Genomic DNA, 27,540 nt, shown 5'->3' on the forward strand with positions numbered 1-27,540 from the left:
TCTTTTTCAAACGAGAACGCAAAAATTTGTATTCTTATTCTTCAGTGGTCACATCTCCATACATATGTACATTGCACATATATCTACATACATCCATCTACATACATACATATATTGTTTACATAAAGGTTCGGGATATTGTAAATTATGTATTAGTTCCTAAGAATTACTTTCGTTGTAGGGCGTTGTATAACGTTTCAGCAAGCTGTGGTCCGACAATGATTTTCTACCACTACAACACAAAACACCATAGCACAAAGTAATGGCACAAGCGACTTTTTTATTTTTTTTATTATTATTATTATTGTAATCGGGCGGAGAGAAGAAAACTCATAACACCAGTTCATGGTGAGCCCCGCGGTTACCGGGGGGGCTGCTATGCAGAACGTTATTGCGGCTGGCAGACCCCTTGGGGCCGGCGACCCCTTGACAACCCCGGCATTTCAGGTGGATTTCCTGCTTCGAAAGATAGGCGTAGGTTCCAGGACAAGAGACGGGCGGCCTTCATTCTGGGCAACGATGACCCGGTGTTCCTGGCGTCTGCCCAAGGCCAGCCCGCCAAAGCTGTCAAGGCCGCAGCCAAGGCCCCAAGCAAGCGGCAACGCTCGGCGGAAGATACCACCACGTAAGTCCAACAGGCCAAGAGGACGAAAACCCTGAGCAACCGCTCGTTTGTCGAGGTGGCGAGGGGAAAACCCCTAATTGAAGTCATAGACAGGGAGTCATGGAGGACCACCGCCCAAGTGTGAGGACGCCGGGTGGCACCAAGGCCGAGTGCCATCGCCTGCCACGATGCTCGCTCGGCGGTAGCATCGCTCAAGGAGGTCTACCCATGAGCCAAGCTGGAGGCCGTTAAATGGGAGGACTTCCCCAGCAAGCCGAGGGCCAGAGCTTGGGTCTCGGCGAAGCCTGCAGAGCCGGAAAAGATTCTCCGGATTCTGCAGGTCTGCAAGCCTCACCTTCCCACAGCCGATTGGCTGGTGGCCAAAGTAGAGGAGAGCAATGGACAGAGGCGCCAAGTCATCCTCGACCTGAACGAGGAGTCGGTAAGACTTCTCCATGACACGGAGGGTACTACGGACTACGGCTACAAGGAGGTAGTCATAGTACCATAGAAGTCCGACTGTAAGGGCATGCAACCGGAGTTCGAGCCAGACCTGGAGCCCCCGGAGATCCCTAGCATGGAGATCAAGCCTGCGGTGTCGGACGTAGCATCAGTGGTGTCGGATGACATCTTGGATGGTAACGTGTCTGACGTGAGCGATCTTACTAGGGATCTCAAGCACATCGGGGTCGGGGAGGAGCTGGACTCTTCGGAAAGCGACCACGATAAAACAATGGTTGAGGTGAACCTCAGGAATGTCACTGATACTCCTGCAGATAAACCTCCACCATTATAAGGCAGCATGCGCTGCTCTCTTGCTCCACCTAGCCAAGGGTGGAGCCGACATAGTCCTCATTCAGGAGCCCTGGATCCTCGGAAACAGGGTCTCTGGTCTGAGGACTCCTAACTATAAGCTATGCGTAGCTGACACCGCAGGTAAAACCCGCACCTGACTTCTTGCAAAAAGAGATTTGCACTTATTTTTGTTCCCAAATTTCAGCAATAAAGACCAAACAGCAGTGAGCCTCGAAGGCCAGGGGCGCTCACTGAGGATCTGCTCCACGTACATGGGTCACGACCAACCCCGACCCCCTCCACATGCGCTCCGGGCGCCAATCGCAGTCATCAAGGCCAAGGACACCGGCCTAATCGTAGGGTGCGACGCCAACGCACATCACTGCCAGTGGGGAAGCACTGGCACTAACGAAAGGGGGTTAGTACCTTTTCAATTATTTACTGACCACTCAGATGGTCCTATTAAATCGGGGGAGTGATCATTACCTTATTACCACCTTCATTATTAAAGACCGCCAGGAGGTCCTGGACCTTACACTTGCCTCTCATGAGATACATGGGAACATCGTATCCTGGAGGGTCCTGGAGAGCACTTCTTCTCGGACCACAGGTACGAGACAACAGCGAGACCAGCTCAATTCCGGAAACTCACGCGGAAAACTGGACTCGGTACTCAGACCACCTCTGTCGTGTTCTCCCTGAGACTCCACCTGAGGACGAGATTTCCAGGGGGGCCACGACTCATCTTGTAAAAACATTTACCGACGCCTGCAATGAGGCGCTCGTTAAATCTGGAAGAGGCCGGAAGAAACCTAAATGGTGGACTCCTAATCTGGGGGAACTCCGGAAAGCCTCCCGGAGACTCCTTAACACAGCTACGGCTGAAAAGGTTGAGCAGAACTGGGCCGATTACAAGGCCAGCCTGTCAATTTACAATAAAGAACTGAGGAAAGCCAAACACGCCTCATGGCGTAAGTTCTGTTTGCGACATTAAGAATAACTCAGAAGCCTCGCGCTTGCGCAAAGTTCTCTCGAAAACTACACCCACTCTGGGCTACCTGAAGAATGCTGACCAATCATGGACAACGTCCAGCAATGAGTCGCTAAATCTTCTCCTTAACACCCACTTTCCCGGCTGCGTTGAAAACAGACCACACTACATCGCGGCTCCTTCCGTTGCCTCAAGTGATATCACGAACCTTCTAAGCCAGGAGAACATTTCCTGGGCCATCAAAAGCTTCAAACCATACAAGTCTGCGGGGCCAGATGGCACTAACCCTGCCCAACTGATTCAGGCTGGACAAAAAGCCACTAATTGGCTCAAAAGGATATACGAGGGAATCTTTTCCCATAAATATCCCGGAACCTGGCTTCATACCAAAGTCGCCTTCATTCTTACCAGATTTGTCAGCAGAGGCACACCGCAGGGCGGAGTCCTCTCGCCCCTTCTATGGAACGTGGCAGTGCGAGCTGCGGGAGATAGACGGGGGCTGCCGCGTTGTGGCGTATGCGGACGATGTTTCCATAGCATTCTCAGGTAAATTTCCGCACACGTTGTGTGAGTCTTTAGCAACAACGCCAAGTATCTTGGGCCAATTCTCGATAGAAAGCGCGACTGGAAATTAAGCATAGAGTATAGAGTAAAGAAGGCCACAGTGGCCCTCTATACATGCAGAAAAAACCATCGGACTAAAATGAGTTCGGTGGCTTTACACCGCCATCATGTTCTATGGAGTGGTGGTATGGCGTATGGCCTTAGACAAAAGAACATGTCTCAACAAACTCAGCAGAGTTCAACGCATGGCAGAGATATGCATAACTGGCGGGCTACGCACTACCCCAGGTGAAGCCCTCGATACCTGGCTCCTTCCCATAGACCTTATGGGAAAGAAGGTTGCAACACTCTTCCCCCTCAGAATGAGAAAAGCCAAACTGTGGAAAACGGACACGGAAAAACGAAAAAAAAGGACAGAATACTGTACCCCTAGTGATCACCTCTCGTCGGCTTTCCAGGTAGCAATCCCATCCAGAGAGGACTGGGAGATGTGCGAACCGGGACCTGCAAATGCGGTCCACTTTTACACTGATGGCTCAAAGTTAGACGGCCGCGTGGGAGGCGAAGTCAACTTTAGCGAGATAAACGTCAGTCATGGATTCAGGCTCCCGGATCACTGCAGTGTGTTCCAAGCGTAAAAATTTGTTCTGTAAAATATCGAGATCCATATGGCCTCATCGATCGAAAAAGCGCTCGGCGGAGCTATATAGACTCAGTAGAGCACAATTCTCTGCAGTTACCCGAGTAATCACGGGACACTGGCAGATAGGCACTCACGCCTCTAGGCTGTCAATCCCTCACAATGACTTCTGCAGGAATTTTCGCGACGAGGAAGATGGGGAATCGCTCTCCCACTTCTTCTGTCATTGCCCGGCCCTTGGAAATCGTCGTCTTCGGTTTCTCGGGGCCCCTTTCCTCACGGTCATTTCGGACCTTTCCGAAATCAAACCTGGGACTTTGTCTAAATTCATCCAAGCCTCCAGATGGGACTACCCCTAACATAACCTAATGTAATTCTGTAATCTCTATACTTTTCATACATACCTCATATTTTAATTTGTCGACTATTTTGGAAACTGTTTGGAAACTGGACAGATAAAAAACCCCCACACTACTGAAGGAGATGTTGTGCTGGCTATGGCATCCTGTTCAGTGCAGAGCAAGCTGCTGCTGTTGCCTTGCTTAATGGGTCCTATGGAGCTTGCAGGTCGATAGCCAGACCGACTGTACCGAGCACTGCGGCCTGGGGACATCGCACGCCAACGCTGCGGTTTGACTTTTGAAAATTGTTGTCACTTTTTTAAATTTTGAGGTATAATTAAAGCTGTGTTACTCGAATAACCTAAAATAATTCGCGAATCTCAAAAGATTTCTGTTTCCTGCAGAGTTTTAATAAATTCATCTGGGATTCGAGAATCTGTGGTATCGGATCGGAGAATGAATGGTCATTTAGGCTATTCCGGCTTTTGACTCTGTCTCCCAATTCGTGAGAGCAATGTGAATATGAATGTTATCTCGATCAGGGTCCCTTCGAATTCCATTTTCACCACTAAACAGTTTGCCTGATATGGATGCAATCTGCTGGTGACTATGGTCTCTGATTCTTTGTATCTGCCCTGCAAATAAAATGGAGACTTTGTAAGATAATGCTCTACAAATGATAGATTGCGTAAAACAAAATTATTTATAAAGAAAGCACAAGTTAAATTGCCCTGATATGGGTGTCAAGTTTATGTTAATGCATCAATAAGTCATATATTTTTTTCCTTTTTGAATTAAGATTCGTTTTGTTGTATAAAAAGCCGTTTACTTATCTTGAGATATATTATTATCTGATTATCTTAAGAAATCTTGCGGTTTGTGAAAAGGGGAGCTCCAATTTATGTGATTTCATAAGTAAATCGGAAAACTTTTGTGAAAATGAAAGACGGAGCCTGGTATTGATAAGTTATTTTAATAAGCATTTGATATACACCACTTATAATATATCCATATAAACTTATTTTTGCATGTGGTTGGGAACCCTTTTGCACAGGTTTAAATATATCGCACATTAACGGAACCGCTTTTCGCCAATGAAAATCGTAAAAAATGTTCATCAAAGCGATAAAAATCCATTTCGAAACAAGTTGCTGCAGCAACATGCGCCACATGACCATGTGCCCAGAAAACGAGCATGGGCAACATTCTGCTTACCCTTGGAAGACGGATTATAGAGTTAAGGAAATTTTGGTCCTCCAAGGCTCCAATGAAGGCAGAAACTAGTCAGTCTCTGTTTTTAAGCTATCACAACAATATTTCAAACTTTATAGCTCTCTTATGGAGACCAAGAATAGGTATCGGGATATATAGAATATATACACAGGAAACTAATCAAATGCATGATGCATGAATACGCCTAGAACATACATATCAATTTGAGAAATCTCTATTAATAACGCTTTATAGATAGCTAAAAACAGTTTAACAGTATCTTCATATTAAATTGACGAAATAGTGTTTACATATGTTCCCGTTGATAAGCAACAAGTCTTCCAATACCAGCCTTAAACCTTGTTTTAGTCAAAAACAATAAATGGGAGTACTTAAAAGTAGTTAATCTTGTAGACAATTTTTTTATGAATGAGATAAAAATATGTGGGCAGAATTTTAGTTAGCCAGCAGTATTCACCGGAATATCAAAATTGAGCAATACGAACGATCACTGACGTTTTATTGGTTTGACCGTTTTCGCTAACCTTTCTTTAGACAAAATCCAATAAGAGCAAGTATTTAAATTAAACCAGTCAAATAGAAAATAGGTTCATTGATTGGATAACATTATGTGAGAACGATTAACCCATTGTAAACCAAGGAGGTATTTTAATATTCCACCGAAAATAATGAAAATATAATAATTTTAGCGCAGTTCAGGTGAAAGATATCGTGGTTTTTTTTAAATTCAGAGTAAAATTGCCATGGATCTAAAAGAAGAATTTATAATCAGTAATATTTTCGACCATTTACCTCAAGTCGTTGAACTGTTTAAATAGAAGGGGGTTAAGTGGGCTAAGTTCGTTTTCTTATCGATATATGAGACTGCTCACATGTTGTTCGGTAACATTGCCGGGCAAAGAAAAATGTGAATTTTGTACCACAATGCACAAGACTCTTTCAATCCGCTGGTCCCTTATCCAAGCGGTGGGCGTTGTGCATTCCCATCCTGCCAGGCGGTGCAAAGGCACCGTCCATTGGCCATGGCAAGGATCCTACAGCTGGAACTGGAACAAGGGGCTCTCCACAACGAATTGGGTCAAGAACGCGGCGGAGGCATCGCAGTCGGAATCGAGTTCCGGTGCGGTTTCGGAGTTGTCTCAGGATTCACTATTGCGGGAGTTTGCTAAAATGCCAGTGGAGCGAATACGGAATTTCAGCATTATTGCACATGTGGACCACGGCAAGAGCACCCTGGCCGATCGCTTGCTGGAGCTGACAGGGGCCATTTCGAAGAATACCGGCCAACACCAGGTGCTGGACAGCTTGCAAGTCGAGCGGGAACGCGGCATCACAGTGAAGGCGCAAACGGCCTCTATATACTACAAATATAAGGACGAGTTATACCTTCTGAACCTGATCGACACCCCCGGCCACGTGGACTTCTCCAATGAGGTGGGTGGGAGCAGCGGGTTCTTTGTCTGAATCAGTACTCATCCTGAATCGTTTCTTCTCCCAATTCTCGATGTACTTAGGTTTCCCGCTCGCTGGCAGCCTGTGATGGGGTTATCCTGCTGGTGGATGCGTGCCATGGCGTCCAGGCCCAAACCGTAGCCAACTATCACCTAGCCAAGCAGCGGAATCTGACCGTGGTGCCGGTGCTGAACAAGATCGACATCAAACATGCCAATCCAGACAAGGTGTGCCACGACATGCAGCTGTTGTTCGGCATCGATCCCGACCAGGTACTCAAAGTGTCTGCCAAACTTGGAACAGGCGTTACCCAGGTCCTCGAGCGGGTTATTGAGGTTATACCTGCCCCCAGAGTGGAACGGAACAGTGCTTTCCGTGCCCTGATCTTCGACAGCTGGTTCGACAAGTACCGCGGAGCTCTCAACCTCATCTACGTGCTCAACGGGAAGCTGGAGCAGGGCCAAGACATTCAGTCGTTGGCCACCAAGAAGGCCTATCCCGTGAAGAGTATCTCCGTGCTACGTCCGTTTGAGTGCGGCGTGGCTAGCCTGTCCGCCGGCCAGGTGGGGCTCATCGCCTGCAACATGCGCAACAGCAAGGAGTCGATTATCGGGGACACCATCCACCTGAAAAACCAGTCAGTCAGCGCAGCCGGCAGCTACCGGCCCCAGCAGCCGCTTGTCTTCGCCGGCGTCTTCCCCGTGGACCAGTCCAAGCACGTGGCCCTGCGCAGTGCCATTGAAAAAATGGTGCTGAACGACTCGGCGGTGACTGTGAAGGTGGACTCGAGCCCGGCACTGGGCCAAGGCTGGCGGCTGGGCTTTCTCGGCCTGTTGCACATGGAGGTCTTCTGCCAAAGACTAGAGCAGGAGCATGGCGCGGAGCCGATTATTACGGCTCCGTCTGTTACGTACCGGCTGGTGCTGGGCAACCCCAAGATGATCCGTCAGCAGGGCACGGACACCATGGACATATCAAATGCGGCGCTCTTCCCCGACCCCAGCAGCATCCGGGAGTATTACGAACCCCTGGTCATGGGCACCATCATCACGCCCACCGAGTACGTCGGCCAAATCATCGGCCTATGCGTGGAAAGACGCGGACTGCAACAGAGCTCTGTGAACATTGATGAGGCGCGTATTCTGATGAAGTACGTCCTGCCGCTGAGCGAGATCATACTAGATTTCCACGATCGCCTCAAGTCGATCAGCTCCGGATACGCCAGCTTCAGCTACGAGGACCATGGCTATCACCTCACCCAGCTGGTCCGGCTGGACATCCACCTGAACGGGAAGCCCGTCGACGAGCTTTGCCGCATCGTGCACAGCTCCAAGGCCACCGGCGTAGCCCGCCAAATGGTGCACAAGCTCAAGGATCTTATACCCAAGCAGATGGTTCAGATCGCGATTCAGGCCTGTGTCGGCAGCAAGGTGCTGGCCCGCGAGACTATCAAGGCTTACCGAAAGGACGTCACTGCCAAGCTCTACGGCGGCGATGTGACGCGTCGCATGAAGCTCCTGAAACAGCAGGCCGAGGGTAAAAAGAAGATGCGACTCTTCGCCAACATCCGTGTGCCCCACGAGACGTTCATCAATGTTCTGAAACGCTAGGATCTGCATTTGGCACCCACCCACACCCACACCCACGCACAAACACACACACATGTACGATTAACAGGAAATGGAAAAGATACGATGCGCTGGGATCCTCATTTGGCTGCATTGTGCGTCAGCAGACATAAACTCATCGATTGACCCCAGCAGCCCCCATCCAAATGTGGGATTAACAGGAGAGAGGAGGAAGGATATGGACCCGTTCTTGTTTGTGTGTGAGGTAAGTGCCACACTATCTCCCTCTCTCTCTCTCTCTCTCTTTCTTATCCCTTGAATGACGCTCCCAAGGCATGGCGTGGGCAGCTTATCGTCAGCAAACCGGGTGGGGACCCCCAACCGAAAGCTGCTTCCACTCCAATCTCCGCCCCAGTGGTTTCCGTGGTAAAAGATAACCTTTCATCATCGCATAAACATAGCAATATGTACATACATATGGATTACAAGCCAAAAGTGAGGAAATGGGCGTGACCACATCCACGCCCCTATTTCACAATGTTAATGAACTTAAGCTAGAGCTAGATAACTATTTGTGGTACTCATAGTTATTTGTAAATTTCTTTAGATTTCTGGGGATTGAGTGCTTTAATTCTTATATTATTGTATCTGCCACACTTTAGCATGAACTCTGTTTCCACTCTAGTTCTGGTGGGAAGAATTTTCATTCTACATGGAAATAGTAGAATAGTAGAAATATGATTACATTTTGTTATTCAAATGTATCTTTTGGTAACGATTAATTTAGCGATTAAAATACATTTGAAAGTTTCTGCTTGGGATGGTAACATTTTCCGACTTTAGTTCACCCAGCTTTAAGGTGAAAAGTCGAAGGGTATTAGGAGCTTCGTAGCAGTTCACGGGAAAGCGTTGCGTTCTTGTTTGCTTTTACATTGCCCGCTAATGCCTTTTCGTATTATTTTTGTTGTTGTTTCTGTGGCACCCTCAATGAAAACAAAAAGAGGAAGAGGAATAGCAAGGCAAGGCACAAAAAAATCGAATTTCCCTGACCCTGAAATGTGGCACAGAGACACACTGACGTACACTCGCGCAGTCAGAGAGCGCTAGATATTGTGCATAACGGTATCCTCCCGTCTCCCCAAACACAACTTGAGCACACACATACTGCCATACAAAAAATCTGTGTTCGAATGGAAATGCGTGTGTGTGTGTGAGATAGCAAGTTCTTGGTTCGCTTGTGTCTCGCTCCCGGCGAAAATGTTGTTGTTTATGAGAAAGATAGAGAGAACGAACGCCAGATTCGTACCGAACCGAACCTCCAAACCTGTGGGTGCGGGTGCGGGCGCTGGCGGTGTCGTTCATCTCTATGTATGTATGTGTGCGTGTTTGTGTTTATGTGACCTTGAAAAACAATAACATTGTTGTTGCTGCTGTTTCGCTGCTGGCTCTACTTTGCTATGGGTAACATGCAAATTGCAAATAAACCAAATCTGAGCAAAACTGTCAAATGGTTATGCAATAAACACGGGACAACGGAAGCTTAAAACTGGAAGGCTCAAGGGAGAACGAGGCAGACTGCAGCTTGTCGATCAGCTGTGGAAATGCCAACTTGTTGCAGTTCGAGATGATATGAGAGAGAGAGTGCAAGTGGGAGAGTGATAGTGACAGGGACTCTGACGGTGACGGTGACTGTGCTGCAGCAGCCTCCCACTCTTTCTCTTTCGCACCCTCCTTCTCCCCTTCCAGGAATCACTTGCACTTTGTTTCCACCTCCTGCTCTTCAAAGAGCAGAGAAGGAGACGACAACAAGAGTGCGCTGAAAAACAGCTGAGTCTGGCCTCCATGCCCAAGTGCAAGAGAGATCGCAAGAGTTGGTGCTCTCTCTGTGTTCAGCGGTTATTTTGTGCATATGTAAATGTGGGGAACGGAACGACCAGGAGGAGCACAAGACACACACAAGCAAGCATATGCAGAAAGGGAAAAAGATAGAAAAAGTCCGTGTCCGTGTCGCCTCTGCTGCTGCGCGCAATTGAACTCACAGAGCAGCAGCAAGCAGCAGCGACGCGACTTCGTCTCGACACATCGACATCGTCGTCGTAGTCCGCCGTCGCCGTCGCTATCGTTGTCGTTGCTCTGCCGCACACAAAACACAAAAACACAGTCAGTTTTCATTCTCATTTGACATCATCAACATTGAAATTAAATTAAATAAGAGCAGAGCGGCCGAGCACTGTGACTGCGAGTGCAATTCGATTTCTTCGATTCAAGTAAATACTTTAGTTGAGACTATTTCAGGCGGGGCTTCATTAATGCCCCTTGCAGGTGCATCAGTTTTCATTTAGGAAATGGATAAATAAAATTCCGCTATGCCATTTCCTCCACAACACTTTTTTGCAAAATAGTCGACGCGCACAAAATAACAAACGTCATCAGCTGTTTCTTTAACTGCGAGTGTGTGCGAGCGTATGGCTGTGTGCAAGAGTGTGTACGTGCGGTAGCGAGTCTGTTAGTGTGTTTGGGTTTTGTACACTTTTCGTTGTTGTTTTTTCGTCGAAATGAAAAAAGTGGACAAATAGAAAAAAACAAAAATTGATTGCATCTAAACCTAACCTAGAAACGGAATTGAAAACGAGAATTGGTTGTTTGAAGGTTATGGCGATGCCATTGCCTCGACCACCCTGCGACCCCACCACCAGCCGTCTCAATGGCTTGGCCTTGACCGTGTGTGTGTGTTTGTGTTTCAGTATGCGTATGCCTGTGTGTGTGAATTTCTGTGAGACGGTCAGCAACAGCGACAAAAGCAACGGTAGCCAACAGCTGACAGCTGCAGTTGGATTTTTGCTCTAAGTGGCAGCCCGGAAGATCCTCCCACCGCTCCAAAACCACACTCCACACCCTGTCAAACTGTTACGGAAGGAAAATTACAAGAAAAAGGGAACAGTTAAGCCCTGTGCGTTGAATGCAAGCAGTAGAAGCAGTAGAAAAGCGCAATCAAGTTCAAATCAAAATGCAAAAGAGAGAGAAAAGGCGAACGGCATCGCACGCACGCACACTTGCAAACTCATGAACCTGCGCGCATTCGCACTCTCGCTCCCTCATACCTATACAACGATGGCAATCGCACAGCTGTACACGTAGCCAGTGTTCATCGCGAGAGTGTTTTGTTGTTTTCTTTTTTTGTTTTACTTTTTGTTTTCTTTATTTTGTTGTTTTGTTGTCAGATAATTGTGCAATCCAATCGAAGAAAGTTGATGAAAGAAAGAAAAATGGTAGACCAAGTAAAATATTAATATTGAATCGAGCAGTGAAACACGAAATGGCATATGTACGTACATATGTATAAAAATTGTGTGAAATTAGCAGATGGTGTGCGTGAGAGAAGAAGGAGGAACTTCGAAAGAATTCAGTTATTTTTCACTAAGATTGCTAACCTGGCAAAATACGACCAGTGTTGTAAACAGTTACAGTCTGTGTTCCCTTTTAGAAAATTTGATTAACTTCGTTTTATTTTTCGCTTGATTTGTTTATGCAAGTACAGGCATACATACATACATATGTATTCGCTGACCGATCAGGCAGTCATACAACTATATAGAAATATGTACATTTGTACGCCATTGTATGTGCGTAAAAAAATATCGCTTTCGCATACGTACACATATGTATATGTATGTACATATATGTTGGTATAAAAATCGCACAAAAAGAGAGTAGTGTTAATATCTCACTTATTCATACATGCTCCTCCTCCTCCCGTTTAGGCGCAAAATAACATAAAATTTCATAATAATAAAAAACGCACTAGTGTTGGTGTGAGTTTTTTGCGTTATTTTTGTTTAAAAAAATTATTGAGAGGGGGCGGTGAATGGAAGCAAGTCTACGCATCGAATCACACACAAACACAGCTGATAGTGGTTGACGCACTAGAATATGCACACACATGTGCACACACACACGCAGGTCACTCTTTCTTGCTTGTGTGAGATGCTTAAAATTGTAAACAACTCAATATTGTTTAACAGGGCTGCCAAGTCCTGTCAACGATTGATTTTCAAGCATATTGGCAGCCCCGCTCTGTGCATATTTGTGAAATTCATATAACTGATCAGAAATTTTCTGTCTCCTTTGCTTTCTTTTCTCTCTATCTTATTTACAATTTCCAACAAGAAGAAGAATAATCATTCATGAGATAAAGATGATCAACGGATTGAGTGTTGGCGGTGGTCAGCAGCAGGCAGCAGCAAATACGAAGGCGAAGTCAAGTGGTGCTGCTATAACATTGCACTTTACTTACAACAACAACAACAGCAGCAATAGCAACAATATCAGCAGCAGGAGCAACAATAAGAATTACAACAACCAAAACCATATTAGTGGCCATAAAATGGACCATCAAATGAACAACAATCAAAAGGAATCGCTGTCTACAAAGGTGCTCAAAATAATAGAAAGCATCAGAGGCGGAGGAGGAGAAGCAGCAGAAGCAGCAACTGGTAAAACTGCTACTATAGCAGGCACGCCAAAAGCAGTAGAAGACGCAACAGGTGGCAGCGTTGGTGGGGGAGTGGCCAGCTTAAATTTGCTGCCAATGCCCATACGGCGCACATCTTTGTTGCACCAAGCAATTTCGAGTACCTCAGCAATCACCAAAGAGAAGGAGCGTCCGCAGCAGAAAACAGCCAAGCCACCAGCCTTGGCTTTACCTTTGTTGTCCCTGACGCCACAGAAACAACAACCAGAGCCGCATCAGGGACATCAGCCACAGCGCACCGAAGACCAGGAGCACGCTTTTCGACTCGTCGAGGATGTGCACAACTATGCCAAGCTGCAGGACTACAGTGAAGACGATGGGGAAGACCTTCTCGACGACGACGAGGACAATGACGACGACGACGACGACGAAGAGGAGCAACAGATGACAGTGCCGATGAGAGTGCAGCAGGAGGTAACGCGCATACAACTGGAGGACACCGAAGAGCATGTGGACGTGGTGACAGTGCCGCAGCAGGAACTGGTCCAGCAGAAACTGCAGTTAGAGCCTACAGCAGTTGGATCACCCAACAATGAGACGGGGGACAGAAGGCCAGAACATCATGCCCGGCGACCGATGAATGCATTTCTCATCTTCTGCAAACGGCATCGGGCCATTGTCAAGGAGCGTTACAAGTCCCTGGAGAATCGGTGAGTCCATTGATCCCAACGTACAACTACCGGCAACATTTTTAATAATTTCTCCTCCGCAGAGCCATTACCAAAATACTCGGCGACTGGTGGGCAGCACTCGATGAACAGGAGAAACATTGCTTTACTGATTTGGCACAGCAGGTAAGGAGAGCTCCTCCTTAAATGTTAACTTAAACGCTTGAGCCCTTTCCCATTTCCAATTTAATATTTACAGAACAAAGATGCGTTTTTCAATGCCAATCCAAATTTTAAGTGGTATAAATTGCCGGCTCCCCCCTTGCGCACACTGGCAACACGACCCGGCAATGCAGCGACCCCGGCAATCGGCGGCCACCTGACCGACGAGAACCCACAAAACACTCAGCAGCAAGTCCAGCTGCAGTGGGAGCGCAACGAGCTGCATGCGGCACCGATGACCGCTTCTCTCTCCGCCGCCAAGTTACTGCGAGGAAACTTTTTCAAGCTGGCCGACGAAACCCAGATGGGGGAACTGAGCGCTCTGCTGCAAGCACAAGTGCAGGAGAAGGCGTGTGAGCTGCAGCAGGTCCTGAGCGAAACCAGTCAGTTCCTGAGCACCCATATGCCTGGTGGCACCAAACGGCCGATTTCTCAGGACAGCAACTCGAGCAACTCTAGCGAGGAGGATGTGGGTGGCCTGGGATCATCCCCCTGCAAGAAGGCGAAGTCTTCCCGCTCCTGCAAGGGCAAAATCTACCAGGAGCTAGTAAACTCCGGCCAACTGGCAGCTGTGGCCAAGAAGAGTAAAAGCCGCCTGAATAGCGGCGGACAAGGAGCCGGTTTCTTTGGAGACGCTGCCGTAGATGCCGCCAGTCCCCACTCGCAAGCAGTGCGCCAGCAGATGGACAGCCTGGAGGTAGCCACCAGCACGTCTTGCAAACACCCAAGAAGCGTCTCCGAGTCGAGCAGCAGTGGCGGCGGTGGCTTCGACCTGGAGGAGAAGATCAAAGAACTGACTGCGCTCAGTCTGGACGCCTACTTGCAGCGCAAGCGCAGCACCAAGAAAAAGAAGAAATTCACAGCTGGCAAGAAGCAGCGCAATTCGAACAGCACCAGTGCTGGGGGAGCAGCATGCGGAGGAGGACCAGCAACAGGTGCAGCTGGCGCAGGGAAAGCAGCGGCAAATGAGCTTGTCAGGAAGGAGGCCCAGCGGCAGGCAGCCGTTGTGGGCAGTCAGAAGCGCAAGGCTCGCAAGGAGAGCATCACACGTCGCGACGTAAGCGCCATTGAGCAGGAGGTGGCGTCTATTCTACCATTGACCATCAACGGGTGCTACTACTTCGACCAGACCGCCTCCCCGGATGTTGAAGCAAAGGCAGCAAACAACTCGTCCCTGACCCTGTCCACTACCTCCACTTCACTTTCCTCCTCGTCCTCTGCGTCGCCGCCACTCTCCTCGGCCTCCTCGTCGTCGTCTTCATCGTCGTCGTCCTCGCAGGCAGCTTTCGATGTGACCTCTACATCTGATCTACTCATTCTGGCCGAAGTAGCCGCCAACCGCACTGAGCTGACCAAGTCCAACTAACAGGGGACTCGGATGATGCCGCCTCCGAGCACTATGCATCATGCCACTCCAGCAGAACGAGCACCAGCCCCAGAACCAGAACCAGCACCAACACCAGCTGGACGGAGGAAGCAAGGCTATATAGCACCTGAACCTTCCCACCTATCCCGCGCATTGTTTTTAACCCTTTCCTCCCGCCAGTCATGAATATTATTGTTTTCCCCCCTCTCTTTCATGCATATGCATGCGCATTCGTTTTGCATAATGCAAATCGTTTTAGTAGTGGTGTGGTGGTGGTGGTGCGACAGAGACGAACGCCTCGGCATGATGAAGAAACAGACATTCGCTGATCTACAATTTAGTCAATAATATTATGTAAAAAGAGAGAGCGCAGGCAGATGTATGCGTGACAGAAAAATTGATATATATATATTTTTTTTTTGTTGTGATAGGCAACTCAAATCGTTCATGAATCGGTTCTATTATCATTATCACACGCATGATATATTTATATGGATACCATATTTTTTTTATAGATGACTTGTTCTGTTTTTTGTTAAGTTTCTCTTTGATCGGGCCGCGTCCGAAATTACCAACAGCTGGACGCTCATTAAGTGTTAATTATTACTATAATTTCTAATATTTAGTCGTAATTTATTACTATATGTGTCGAAACGCAATCATTATGCAAACAAAAATATATTCATCAAAAAATAAATATTTTTTAATTCTCTCTGCGCTGCTCTGAATTCGAATTTAAATTTGAACCCGAACTGCAAGTCAGTCGGTAATCGATATGGATAGATAAAGCAACCGTGTTCGGATTTTAGTGTGGCCAGATGATTTTTCGATTCAATGCAGAACCAACAACAAACGTGTGATTTTTAGCCGGCTGCAAGATAAGGTTCGACTCTACTCCCAACCAACCGCCACTTGCACAGATAAGCCGATGCGATCCAATTGGGCGACGAAGGTGCCAGAGTACGAGGCCAAGATGGCGGGCGCGTGATTGGGAATGTGCCGGCTCACGTGCAAGGGAACGAACGGTAGCAGCACAACAGCATCAGCACGCGAACAAAACAGCTGCCTTGCCACACTCTCGCAGAAACACACACAAAAGTGTGGCACCCCTGCCATCCCCCCAACCCAACCGAACCCACCCCAAATACCAAAACCATACACCGTTTTGACCATTCTGGCAAGCTTTGGACGAGCTTTCGCCACCAGTTTCGCTTGAAAATGTTGGCCTTAATTTAGTTTGTTCGCGCATTCAGACCCTTACAGTTCATTTTTTTCTCTTTCGCTCTCTCCACCCGATTTTCGATACCGGTGCGAACGTGTGTGTGCAACAAGACCAAGAGTAGCCAGGAACGGAACGAACGAGCGGGCCAACCAAATTCGTAAAAACTACAAATCGCTTAAAAGAAGTGTGGCTGTATTCAATCGAGGTACGAACAGTACGCTACGAATTCTCTGTCATCGGCACTGCCGCGCACTGCCCGTCCCGCTGCCGAATCTGTCAGACCACAAATCAGGGAAACTCTTAGAATCAAATCCAAAAAAACACAACAAACAGTTATTTTTAATTAAATTTTGGGTCCAGTCCGTGATTTCAAACGATACAAATTATTTGTTGTGTATTTATCGATGAGAGGCAGTTGGAAAAGTGTAATTTATGCTCGTAAAAGATAATTGAAAAGCGCTGAAAAAAAGAAGAAAAAGGTAAAGAACGCACGCACACACAGATACACATACGCAAATGTGAAAAAATTGCCAAAAAGAGGAAGCATTGTCAAGTGGCAGTGTCGTTTTCGATGGAAACCTAGGGGGGAATGGGAGCGGTGTAACCGTTTCCGAATCGGGTGTAGGTGTGTATGCGAGTGTCATAAAAGGATCTCTGTGTTGTAGCGAGAGAGTACGGTTATATAATAAAATTAGTCGCTGCCTCTTAGCCGCGCGTTGCTCTCTCTCGCTCCATCCACCTTCCCGCTGAGACTTGAGCTAGCAACAGAAAGCATTTTTGATGAATTTGCAACTTAATTTGTGTATAGTGCGGGGGGTTCTGGTTCTGCTCTGCTCTGCCTTCCCATCTCGAGCGCTGCCTGCGCCCCTACTCTACCTGCTTTTGAGTATCTTCTGTCTGTCTGATGAGTGCCGTCGGGAGGGAAGAGAGCCTATAATAATAAATTATAATGAAACTTTTGCAATGAAACCCGACAAGTTTTGGTTTGATTGCTCTGCCGCAGAGACATTGGAGGCGGAGCAGAACTAGTGGTGGCAGGGCAGCATCTTCAGAACTAAAGGGAGCAGCGGCAGCAGAAAACAGATAAGATGGGGAAAACACTGACAGCTGCGTTAGGGAAGGCAAAGAAAGCAGTTGCAGCAATGATAGGCTGAGAGGGCAGTAGAAGTGACAGTGGCAGTGGCAGTAACAAGAAGAGGAGGAACAGCGTCTAGCGTGCATTTAGCATGCCGCTAATTAATTAAGAGTAAAGAAGAAGAGAGGAGCGTAGGGGAGAGCCGAGGATGGGAAGGGGGTGGTCGTCACAGTCAGGGCCTTTCTGAGGAGTACGTGTACTTTCATCACATTACGCTCATACTTTCATCTTACCCAGCAGCAGATGATCACCTCTCCCCTCCCCTACAACACTTAATTAACACCAATTAGTGTGTTTTCCATGTTTGCGGCGCATATCAATTAAATCAAAGCATCCAGAAGAGTGAGAAAGAGAAGCGCCCGCAGGGAAGGAGGCTTCAATCGTAATGAAAATCATAGCCAAAGCTAAATCCAAATCCAGAATCTCATCGTTAGGGGGCTCGCGCTGCTGTGACGTCACATCGCCATATTTCTAAGAGGGCATGAAAAGGGATGAGACACGGAAACAGGGTCAGACACAACTGTTATGTAAAAGCAGAACGCGAACCGAGCAGGATTTTCATGCTTCGTGCCCGTCGCCGTCGCCGTCGCCGTCGCTCGTGTGTGGCGGGGACGAAGAACGGCTCTGCCAATTTGCCGTCGTTCGGGCATTGCGCTGCTGCCGATACCTCTGCTTTGGCCTTCGAGGCAGTCGTCACAGTTTGTTTCGTGCTTTTGCGATAGCAAAACGTTTGGGCGTACAAAGCGCAATAACACATAACACAGGGCAAAAAGTAATAGTCAAAAAACATTTACAAAAAAAACAGCGAAACGAAGAAATTGAAATAATGTTTTTAATTGAACACTTTTTGAGGTGTCCCATTGTGTGTGTTCTCATGTTTGTGTGTGTTTGTGTGTGTGTGTGTGTGTGTATGTGCGCCTCTAACGCGTTGCTCTCTTCAGATCTCTGTGGGACCCGTTTGCAATTGTTGTATAACAGAAGCAGGCAACCGCTCGAAGAGAGCCATGTGACAGAGAGGGAGAGCAAAAACAAAATCAAAAGCTCTCGTAGTACCGAGAAGAATGGGAAAGCAAAAGCAAAATCAGCTGTGCGTCTCAAATATGTTTTTTTTTTTGTTTTTTTTGTTACAGCAACAGCAGCCGCATCAGCAAGAAGAAGACTGGAAAGCATACACAAGGAAAACGAGTGAAATTCGCTTGCGACAGCCACACGAGGAATACAAGAAAAGGAGCATCAAGACGCGGCAGTAGAGCGACTGATCCATCGAATTCCCTTTCCTCCCCCGAAGCACTTGACCTTGTAATGGCTCTACTTCGGTCGCTGAGGACCCAACGTACAACATACTTGATCAACAGCCGCACCAGCGTCAGTGTTAGCTCGAGCAGCTCAGTCGCCGCCGCTGCCAAAAGACACAGCCTCCATACCACAGCCGCCCTTGAAGCCGACGTCCAGGCCAGCAGCCAGAGCCCCAGCCAAGAGCAGCATGTGCAGGCAGCGGGCATCTTGCGTCGCCGTCAGCAGCATCATCAGCTATTGAGTCGTCTTATTTACTCAGCAGGAGCCGCAGGAGTCGGAGGATCGAGGCAGCACACACGTTATGTGCACTCCGGCCAGAACGGGCGCCAGTCCCACCAGCTGGCGCAGTCCAGCGACGTCGAGGGGGAGGCCCTGCGCGAAAAGCGACAGCTGGGAAAGTCTGCGTCGCCCAAGCCGTCCGGGACGCCGCAGCGCGACCCGCTCGACGTGGGCTTCAACGATCCGGTCGCCGCCTTCAAGAGTAAGACCACGTGGGAGCTGGTGCGGGCCTATATGGTGTACATGATCTGCTCCAGCGAGAAGCTGGTCGAGCACAACATGACGGTAAGTGGCGGCGGTTCCTGTGAGGTTCTCTTTCCTGCGCTCTCGCTTCTTCTCCTCAGCGGTGCTGCTGTCGACGCTGATCCGTTTTGTGCTCTCTTAGATGCTCTTTTGCTGCCTTTATCTCTATCACATGGGATCTTTGTAACACACATTTGTGTGTGTTCCCGGCTCCCTTTGGTGCTTTGAAGTTATGCTATTTATTCGCTTCCAAGTAGAGCGAGCGACAGCCTGTCTTTTCCTGTTGCTGCACCCGCTCTCCGCTCTTAGGTTTCCCACTTCCCCCACTAAGGTGCACCCTCGTCGTTTCCCTTAATTTCTCGATCTCTTGCACTTACACGTTGCTTCTTCTCTTTGGCTCCAGCTCTGACCTGCTCCCTAACTCCCCATCCCCATCCCCACCCAACATCCTGAATAGTGCTTCGTATTCCTGCGCATTTCTTATGCAGAATATTAGTGCCAGCTGTTGGCTTCTCTTCCGTTTCCTTTGTGAATGTGTGTGAATTCTTGGCTGATTGCTTGTCTACATACGTGATGTTGTTTTCGTTGTTGATGCAGTGCAGCGCCAGGGGCACGGGCGTGGCGTGGGCGTGAGCGTGAGGGTGAGCAGGTGCTGCACTCGTCCGCAAATTGTTGAGTGAATGGCTTGAATGACTGACTGATTGAGTAAGCGCTCGGTGTGCATGTGTTTGTGCCAAAGAAAAGGAAAACTTTTGCATTGCAAATTGCAGTTTGACGGCGGAGAGTGACCTTGCCAGCGCGCCAGGAAAAGTGAGGCAGGCAGCAGATGCACAGACACACAGATACACACACGCACACATGCACACATGCTTGTCTCTAGACAAGTATACGCGTAGGCAGGCAGTCAGGCCCCCAAAAGAGCGCCAATCAGAGCGCAGGCAGCAACAACACCAGCAAAACAGCAGCAACAAAACGTGAATTGAAGACTAGCTTCGAGCCTCGAAGCTTTTGACACCCTTGCATATCCAGTGTTCCCATGGCGATCGTCATCCTATTTTGATCGAATATTTTTTTAAGAATTGGATATTTTACTTGGATTCCACTTCAAGATCGCTTCAAAATTACTTCAAATATTCATTTCCTATGAGTTGTCGGAATTCCATGGTAAAATATCGCTCAAGAAGGGTCTGTGAGAAGCTACAGCAGGATCCTTCAAAACTGAACGAAATGCGTTCTTCTTTGCCTCGCAATCAATCACTACTGCACTCGGCCAGGGCGCATCCCATCCCCCCGCTCTCGTGTTTTGGGGTTGAGGGTGTTATGTTTGAATTACGCTTTCACCACCCACCCAAACCCAAACCCAAACCCAAACCCCGTTAGCGCTCGCCCTTGCCACTTGCCACTTGCCTCTTGATTGTTTATTGATTATTCCATGTGCATTATTCCGACAATGTTTGATCCATTTCCATATTGGATATTTAAATACACATACATACAGACATACAGCATATGTGTGCCGCTTGTAGGGCGGTTTCGCGGCTCCGTATGAAATATCAGATGTGGCATTAGTCATCCCACACCAACACCCCCACCCCCTTGCCAGGGAAGGCCTGTCCCTGCTGCTCCCGATATTGCTATTGCTATTGCTTTTGCTTCTGTGCTATTTACAGTTTTGCTTTTCGCGACGGCAGCGGCGACGGCGACGGGTCTCGTGATGTGCCAGAGGGGTTGGCCATTGTCGAGCTTGTCGGGCTGGGGAGGGGGCGTCATAGTTTAACAGCAAACACCTGTCCCCAGTCCCAGTCCCAGTCGCAGTCTCCTTCTTTTTTTTACTTTCCTCTTTCTCGCTCTCTCGTGCTCCGTCTGCCATTCTCGCTCTCCGAATTGTTTGCCAAAAAATTAAAGCACAAAAAGTGCCAACAAAAACCAAATAAAATGCGAAACGAGAATTCTTTTTATGTAACCAGTTTTTTGTTGCTTTTAGCCTGGGCTTTCGGTCAATTAATTACTTTGGGGTTGTCAAGAAAAACCGGTTCCCCCAGACAGAGGCATGTGCCCCTCCCTCCTCCTCCCCCATGCACCACCCACCCAACCCCCATTCACCTGACGGATCCCGCATCAAGCACGTGCCCAGGAGAATCATTCAACAAAATCGTTCAAGGAGAAGGTTAATGATCTCTCTCTCTCTCTCTCCCTCTCGTTCTTCGACCGTTTTGATAACTATTTAAACCATTTCCCCTGGGTAGTGGGAGTGTGAGATGTCCATTTAGTTCCTTCTGCAGATAATTCCATGCTGTTGATTCCACAAACTGTTGTTTTTTCAGGTATAGATCTCCATAGATCTTAAGCTAGATCTCTGCTCAAGAGATCTTAGGGATTCCCGATCGTAGCTGATCGTACTTTTCTGGAATTGACTACGAATTCCATTCATTCCTCTGTTCGTTCTGCGATTTGAGTGTGTGTCGTTGCCTTAGTGCTCGATTTATTTTCGTTCGACTTTTGTTCTGGTCGATAGATCTGCTGGTCTCGGCATAGATCATCTTTCACTCGGCCCGATTTGGACACACCATACGTACTATACATGCATGTAGCTATAGCTTTCCCCAGATATGTGTATTACTGTGCCCAACTCTGTTCCCACCGCACAGGCGGGCGGGGTCTGCCCCCGCACAATTGTCGCATTTTCGCTTGGTGTTTTTTCGATTTGTTTGCGTATGAGTATAATTGGACTTTGGCCACGCTTCTCCGGCCTTGACTCGGACACTGACTTGACTTGACTTGACTTGAATTGACTTGGTATGTTGGCCAAATTCCGAGTGATTTATGTCTCGTCAAGTGACGAACGTACGGTAAATAGAACGGAACAGTCACGGCGGAATGGGAGATGGCCGAGAGATCTTCGAGTGAATCAATGAAGGGAAAGTTCCCGTTCCCTTTCCCTCTCCCTCTACCTCTCCCCTTTCTCAGTTCTTGTGCCCCTTTTCGGTTGTTTTGTTTTGTTGTTCTTCAAAATTGTACATTAATAAACATAATATCAGTGAAAACCAATGCACATTGCTTTCCAAATTGTATATGTATAACATATTTAACTCCCAAATATATCCCAAACCCCGATCGAATGAAAATGACCGATGCCTATCGGATATCGAATATCGAATATCGCAAATAACGATTTAAACACGAACAAAAATACACTCGAAATTTCGCAGCTTATGAAATGGTCGAAGCAAATATTGGGGCAACGGTTATTTACAGTATTGATGAAGGCGACCTTCTACGGCCATTTTGTCGCTGGCGAGGATCAGATCAAGATCATACCCACACTGGAAAGGTAATTGCCAATTACGATAATCCCACTCACTTACCGCTTTCTTTTCTCTCTTTCTTCCTACTTTCTTTTCTTTTTGCTCTTATTGTTTCTGCCTTTCGTTTCGTGCCTTGGTTCCGTACTCCGTATTCCGTACTCCGTACTCCGTTCTCCGTTCTCAATTTTCCGTTCTCCGTTCTCCGTTTTCCGTTCCGTTTCGTATTTGTTTTGAATTTGAATCGGAAAATTTGCAAATTGCAACAAACCGGTCGTGGACACCGCTTTGTGCCCCACCAAACCCCACCACCACCGCCACCACCACCACCACCACCACCACCACACCACGCCACGCTTTGTATGTAATGGAATCCACATCCACAAAACAAAACCGACAACATCGAAATCGAAATCGAATATCGAACAACGCACCACCGCATCCCGCATCGAATGTACTCCCGAACAGCTCCTGAAATTGGCCCGCAACCTGCTGGGCCAAAAGCTGTTTGTGCTGCTGATGAAGTCGAGCTTCTACGGACACTTTGTGGCCGGCGAGAACCGGCACACGATCGTGCCCACCCTGGAGAGGTGCATCCCCACAATATCTACAAATTTTTCGCTACTAACGAGCTAAATCCTGTCCGCCTGTACAAGCACTGGGCGTGCCCTGGCCAGAGGAGCACGAGCAGTACCTGGCCCGGGCATTCATCCGTGTGGCATGTGGCAAGCATGAAGATTTTCTCGAATCCAATCTCCCATCTGATCTGATCTAAATCGAATGCTGAAACTACTCCTTCTATCGCTAAAACCAATCAAAATTTTAAACCCCACTTCCATCCCCTAATCTCTTAACTAAAACAAAAACAAAAACGAAAACTAAATTCTTTTTGATGTACTAATCTCTTACATATATGCGCGTATGTGTTGAAGTATTAACCGAGAAAAAACGAACTGACGAATGTCATTGATCTTCCCTTTTCCTTCAAATGCAGACTCCGGTCGTTTGGCGTCAAGCCCATACTTGATTATTCCGTCGAGGAGGATATCTCCCAGGAGGAGGCCGAAAAGCGAGAAGTCGAGTAAGTGCTTGTATCGAATGGGGCCCGCTCCCCTGCAGTCAGTCAGTCAGTCAGTCAGTAACAGTCTTCCTCTAACACGTTCACACTTCGTGTGCTTGCAGATCTTCCGTTTCGAGTGCGGGCGATAACAAGGAGGAGGGCACCATGCCCCAGTATCATGTGGACAAATCGTTCGCCGATCGTCGCTACAAGGTGAGCAGTGCCCGCACCTACTTCTATCTCAACGAGGCCACCTGCGAGCGCAACATGGAGACGTTCATCAAGTGCTTGGAGGCTGTTTCAGGTGAGCAACGTTACTTCCCCTGATGATGGCTGATGGCTGATGGCCAAATCCCTTGAGTTTTAGTATATGCACTTAAAATACAATTTTCTGTTAGCATGAAGTCTTTTTAAATTAGTATTTTGTTCTGCACCAAAGCAAAGACTATACAAGTACCAATATGTTGCATGGGACACAAAAACTACGTTAAGTTAGGGAATTTTCCATCGTCTGTTCGTCAATGCCTTGGACAGCTGAGTCGGTCCCCAGAAGCCAACAAGACAACAAAAGTCGCTCCCAGGAAACCAAAAACCAGTATGCGTTGCGGCAAATCGATGCGCGAGGCGAAACGAGGGATAGCCCAATAGTACTATGCAATTGAAGTACTGATGCAATATCTTGGTATTTTGTAGTCTTTGACCATTGTCATCTGGTAACGGGCTCAGCTAAGCCTTCGATACTCGTAGATACATACATAGATGATCATAGTTGATCTGTTAAAGCTGGTTGCGGCACTTTCAACTTTTTCACCACAATTGAATGTTGAATGAATGAACTACCAATTCAAGCAGGAGGCTTCTTCGCCACCCTATGCTAGTCTTTCTCTATCCCTTTCATCTTTCTGAGCAACATCTGATCTTATCAAGTAAAATAATCAAAGTTTTCTCCTGCCCACCCTCCTCGCAAATGGTAAATGGTATGCTTGCAAAACGCATCCGAAAACGAATCCGAACAACCAATCCCTCACAATAACCGAATGGAATCGAATCATATGTATATACAAAACTAATGAAAAAATCACAAAAATATCCCTAACAATAAGACGATGATCGCAAGGTGCCCCGTGCCACCGCCACGGGTAAGGCAAACCAATATCCAACAAAACGCATCCGAAAACAAAAGTATCTCTCAATAAACATACAAACAGAACAACCACAGAATTGAAACATATACGTGTATATTATTGTGGCATCATTTGTGTGTATTTGTAGTTAGTTTAGTTGATTTAGTTAGATTGCTTGTATGATTAGTATTAGCCTAGTATTGTGGCATCTGTAGCGTTGGACCAACCTAGACGATAAGTAGATACATACGTAGACATCGCATGCCTGTTTCGTCTGGTTAGAAACAGCTTACCACTGCTTGCTGGACACTGCTTGCCGCACACTGCTTACCACTCAATGGCCAATTCATCGACTGCTCTACTCTCGTTCAAATGTTTTTCATTACCAACAACCACCGAATGAACATCCCGAATCAATCTGAAACAACAACACCACTGAACAACGACTCAAAACACACCACAACAGGAGCTACATTTGGTACTGGCATCACGGCCATCAAGCTCACCGCCCTGGGCCGTCCACAATTGCTGGTAAGTGGAAGCGCGAAATCGCATGCTCCTGGCTTGATATTCAATTACTTTTAATTCGGTCAGAAAACGCTCAGTTCAAACCGAAATTCGCCTCAAAACAAGTCAACCAAACTGAATCGCCTATACCCCATTAGCCACTCATACATACCTGTTCTATACCTGTACCCTGTTCCCATTAGCTGCAACTGTCGGAGGTGATCATGCGCACACGCAAGTACATGGAGGACATGGTGGGCGGGCAGGGCAACGTGCTGACCCACCACAAGACCATCAAAGATCTCGAGAAGTATTATGCCACCCTGGGCGACAACAAGAACGTGCAGGACTTTCTGAAGAATGTCACCTCGGATAAGGAGGGGTGAGACAGGACAGAGGAGGAAACGGGTCGCCCGGTTGTCTAATGGAGACCCCTTGTTTTTCAGCATCCTGCATCTGTTCCCCTGGTCGGGAATTGTGGACGAGGACTCGCAGTTGAGCGACACGTTCCGTGTTCCTGATCCCCAGACCGGCCAGATGCGCCGACTGATCTCACAGATACCGCCCAAAGAGGAGGAAATGTTTAGGAATATGATTCGTCGTCTAAACACGATTGTAAAGGTGGGTGCATTACATTCCTCCGGAAACTGAACACTGGTATATTCCACATCTGATATATTCCCAGACTGCTGCCGAGCTGGACGTGCGCATCATGATCGATGCGGAGCAGACCTACTTCCAGCCGGCCATTTCGCGCATCACGCTGGAGATGATGCGCAAATACAACAAGGACAAGGCCATCGTCTTCAACACCTATCAGTGCTATCTGCGCGAGACGTTCCGCGAGGTTTGCACCGATCTGGAGCAGGCCAAGCGCCAGAACTTTTACTTCGGCGCCAAGCTGGTGCGTGGCGCCTATATGGAGCAGGAGCGTGCCCGTGCTCAGGCCCTCGGCTATCCGGATCCCGTCAATCCCACGTACGAGGCGACCACAGACATGTACCACAAGACTCTGTCCGAGTGCCTGCGTCGCATCAAGGTGAGTCCAACTCCTATTCCTTTGAAGTAATCTCTCCATATGCTTGGTTGCAGCTAATGAAGGATTGCGGCGATGACGCCAGGAAGATTGGCATCATGGTGGCATCCCACAACGAGGACACCGTGCGCTTCGCCATCGAGCAGATGAATCAGATCGGCATCTCACCCGAGGACAAGGTGATCTGCTTTGGCCAGTTGCTGGGGATGTGCGACTACATCACCTTCCCTCTGGGTGAGTTCTCGTCCCTTACAAATCTCAAACCGTGCTCAGCTCTTAATGTTCCGTAATGCTCGATTCGATCCACAGGGCAGGCTGGCTACTCCGCCTACAAGTACATCCCCTATGGACCCGTTGAAGAGGTGCTGCCATACTTGTCGCGTCGCGCCCAGGAGAACAAGGGCGTGCTGAAGAAGATCAAGAAGGAGAAACGCCTGCTGCTGACCGAGATCAGCCGTCGCCTGGTGCGCGGCCAGCTCTTCTACAAGCCCAAAGGCAACTACGTCCCCATCTAAGCCTGCTGGCGGCCCAGCACTCTGGATGGACGCGCACTGTACAGACACACGGCACACCGTACAGAATCGGCGGTGGTGAGAGCGACGGATGACCCACCGCCACGATGATGATGTTGATAATGTCGCCAGGGAATTGTGCTCGCTTCAGGCTTTTTTATTCTGTTTGTTATCCATTCTAAATGTTTACGAGATCTGCGTCTATCTTCGCGTATATATGGAACTGTTTTTATATACCAAGAACAACCCAGAGAGCCATCCTCCTCCCTTCATCATCCCCAGTCTCGCACTCTACCCACCACCTACCACCCACCATCCACCACCCACCATCCACAGTCCACAGTCCACATCCCACTCCCCAGAAAAGGGAGGAGAACAGCAGCTGGAGGAGAAACAACCATAGACAGCAGGATTGATGAGAGGGAAATGTTTTTCTAATGAAAATATGTATGATATTTTGATGTCTTGTTGCAACCAATAAATTAAAACGATTTCTTTATGTGTGTTAAAAGAAAATCCCCTTAAAAACCATAAACAGAAAAAAACAAAGAAAATAAAACGAAACGAAACGAAAAACGAAAGAAGAGTAGGAGCAATCTAAGATCAGAAGATCTTGGATGGAGAAAGGATTGCGAGGAAGAGAACATTTTTTAGCATCGTAATTTAAAACATAAAAATCTATACAGTATATGACATATATATACAAATAATGAGAGCAAAACGTTTATAGAAATACATACGTATATGTAACGATATATATATGCATAGAATATATGTATGTGTATGGCTGCATTTTAGTCCCAAATTTCGTTGACGTTCCTTTCTGTTTCTCCCAACCTTTTGTTCCACTTACGATGTGATTTGACTGTTTTTTTTTTATGTTCCGTTCCTCCTTAAGCTTACGATCCC

At 47.6% G+C, this 27,540-nt stretch overlaps 3 protein-coding genes and 1 long non-coding RNA gene across 13 annotated transcripts; 3 read left to right on the plus strand and 1 right to left on the minus strand.

Annotated features, from left to right (window-relative positions):
* Positions 1–4,323: 4,323 nt before the first annotated feature.
* On the minus strand, positions 4,324–5,799 carry LOC117184978 (uncharacterized). The gene is made up of 2 exons (XR_004470458.1): positions 5,664–5,799; positions 4,324–4,570 (listed from the first exon to the last, which is right to left on the minus strand). It is a non-coding gene; the product is annotated as an uncharacterized lncRNA (long non-coding RNA).
* Positions 5,800–5,997: 198 nt separating this feature from the next.
* waw (Translation factor waclaw) lies at positions 5,998–8,998 on the plus strand. The gene is made up of 3 exons (XM_002133405.3): positions 5,998–6,602; positions 6,683–8,453; positions 8,522–8,998. The coding sequence occupies exons 1-2, from the start codon at positions 6,027–6,029 to the stop codon at positions 8,228–8,230; spliced, it is 2,124 nt and encodes a 707-aa protein (XP_002133441.3). The 5' UTR covers positions 5,998–6,026; the 3' UTR covers positions 8,231–8,453; positions 8,522–8,998.
* On the plus strand, positions 8,318–15,361 carry bbx (bobby sox). Of its 5 annotated transcripts, none has more exons than XM_015185486.2 (4): positions 8,318–8,453; positions 12,359–13,369; positions 13,432–13,513; positions 13,587–15,361. In XM_015185486.2, exons 2-4 carry the CDS (start codon positions 12,384–12,386, stop codon positions 14,913–14,915), a joined length of 2,397 nt encoding a protein of 798 aa, XP_015040972.2. In that variant the 5' UTR covers positions 8,318–8,453; positions 12,359–12,383; the 3' UTR covers positions 14,916–15,361. The 5 variants fall into 5 exon arrangements, with proteins under 5 accessions (XP_015040972.2, XP_015040971.2, XP_015040970.2 ...); XM_015185485.2 differs by having other exon boundaries at positions 8,331–8,453; positions 12,362–13,369; XM_015185484.2 differs by lacking the exon at positions 8,318–8,453 and adding an exon at positions 10,352–10,455.
* Positions 15,362–16,143: 782 nt separating this feature from the next.
* slgA (proline dehydrogenase slgA) lies at positions 16,144–27,267 on the plus strand. Of its 6 annotated transcripts, none has more exons than XM_015185477.2 (12): positions 16,144–16,342; positions 18,403–19,132; positions 22,300–22,421; positions 23,387–23,473; positions 23,575–23,756; positions 24,556–24,591; positions 25,043–25,107; positions 25,287–25,465; positions 25,530–25,704; positions 25,769–26,122; positions 26,176–26,353; positions 26,429–26,634. In XM_015185477.2, the coding sequence occupies exons 2-12, from the start codon at positions 18,575–18,577 to the stop codon at positions 26,632–26,634; spliced, it is 2,142 nt and encodes a 713-aa protein (XP_015040963.1). In that variant the 5' UTR covers positions 16,144–16,342; positions 18,403–18,574. The 6 variants fall into 6 exon arrangements, with proteins under 6 accessions (XP_015040963.1, XP_015040966.1, XP_033240072.1 ...); XM_015185480.2 differs by lacking the exon at positions 16,144–16,342 and adding an exon at positions 16,367–16,616 and having other exon boundaries at positions 26,429–27,267; XM_033384181.1 differs by lacking the exons at positions 16,144–16,342; positions 22,300–22,421 and adding exons at positions 16,367–16,616; positions 22,861–22,982 and having other exon boundaries at positions 26,429–27,267.
* Positions 27,268–27,540: the final 273 nt, after the last annotated feature.

Source organism: Drosophila pseudoobscura, chromosome X (genome assembly GCF_009870125.1).
Source record: "Drosophila pseudoobscura strain MV-25-SWS-2005 chromosome X, UCI_Dpse_MV25, whole genome shotgun sequence".
Taxonomy (NCBI): domain Eukaryota; kingdom Metazoa; phylum Arthropoda; class Insecta; order Diptera; family Drosophilidae; genus Drosophila; species Drosophila pseudoobscura.

What these genes read in the sequence shown, in the direction of transcription:
- waw (XM_002133405.3), top strand. Translation starts at nt 6,027, where the DNA reads ATGAGACTGCTCACATGTTGTTCGGTAACATTGCCGGGCAAAGAAAAA. An exon ending in ACGTGGACTTCTCCAATGAG is followed by an intron (nt 6,603 to 6,682) that starts GTGGGTGGGAGC and finishes CGATGTACTTAG; the next exon opens with GTTTCCCGCTCGCTGGCAGC.
- bbx (XM_015185486.2), top strand. Translation starts at nt 12,384, where the DNA reads ATGATCAACGGATTGAGTGTTGGCGGTGGTCAGCAGCAGGCAGCAGCA. An exon ending in TACAAGTCCCTGGAGAATCG is followed by an intron (nt 13,370 to 13,431) that starts GTGAGTCCATTG and finishes TCTCCTCCGCAG; the next exon opens with AGCCATTACCAAAATACTCG. An exon ending in TTACTGATTTGGCACAGCAG is followed by an intron (nt 13,514 to 13,586) that starts GTAAGGAGAGCT and finishes TAATATTTACAG; the next exon opens with AACAAAGATGCGTTTTTCAA.
- slgA (XM_015185477.2), top strand. Translation starts at nt 18,575, where the DNA reads ATGGCTCTACTTCGGTCGCTGAGGACCCAACGTACAACATACTTGATC. An exon ending in GTCACCTCGGATAAGGAGGG is followed by an intron (nt 25,466 to 25,529) that starts GTGAGACAGGAC and finishes CTTGTTTTTCAG; the next exon opens with CATCCTGCATCTGTTCCCCT. An exon ending in GTCTAAACACGATTGTAAAG is followed by an intron (nt 25,705 to 25,768) that starts GTGGGTGCATTA and finishes ATATATTCCCAG; the next exon opens with ACTGCTGCCGAGCTGGACGT.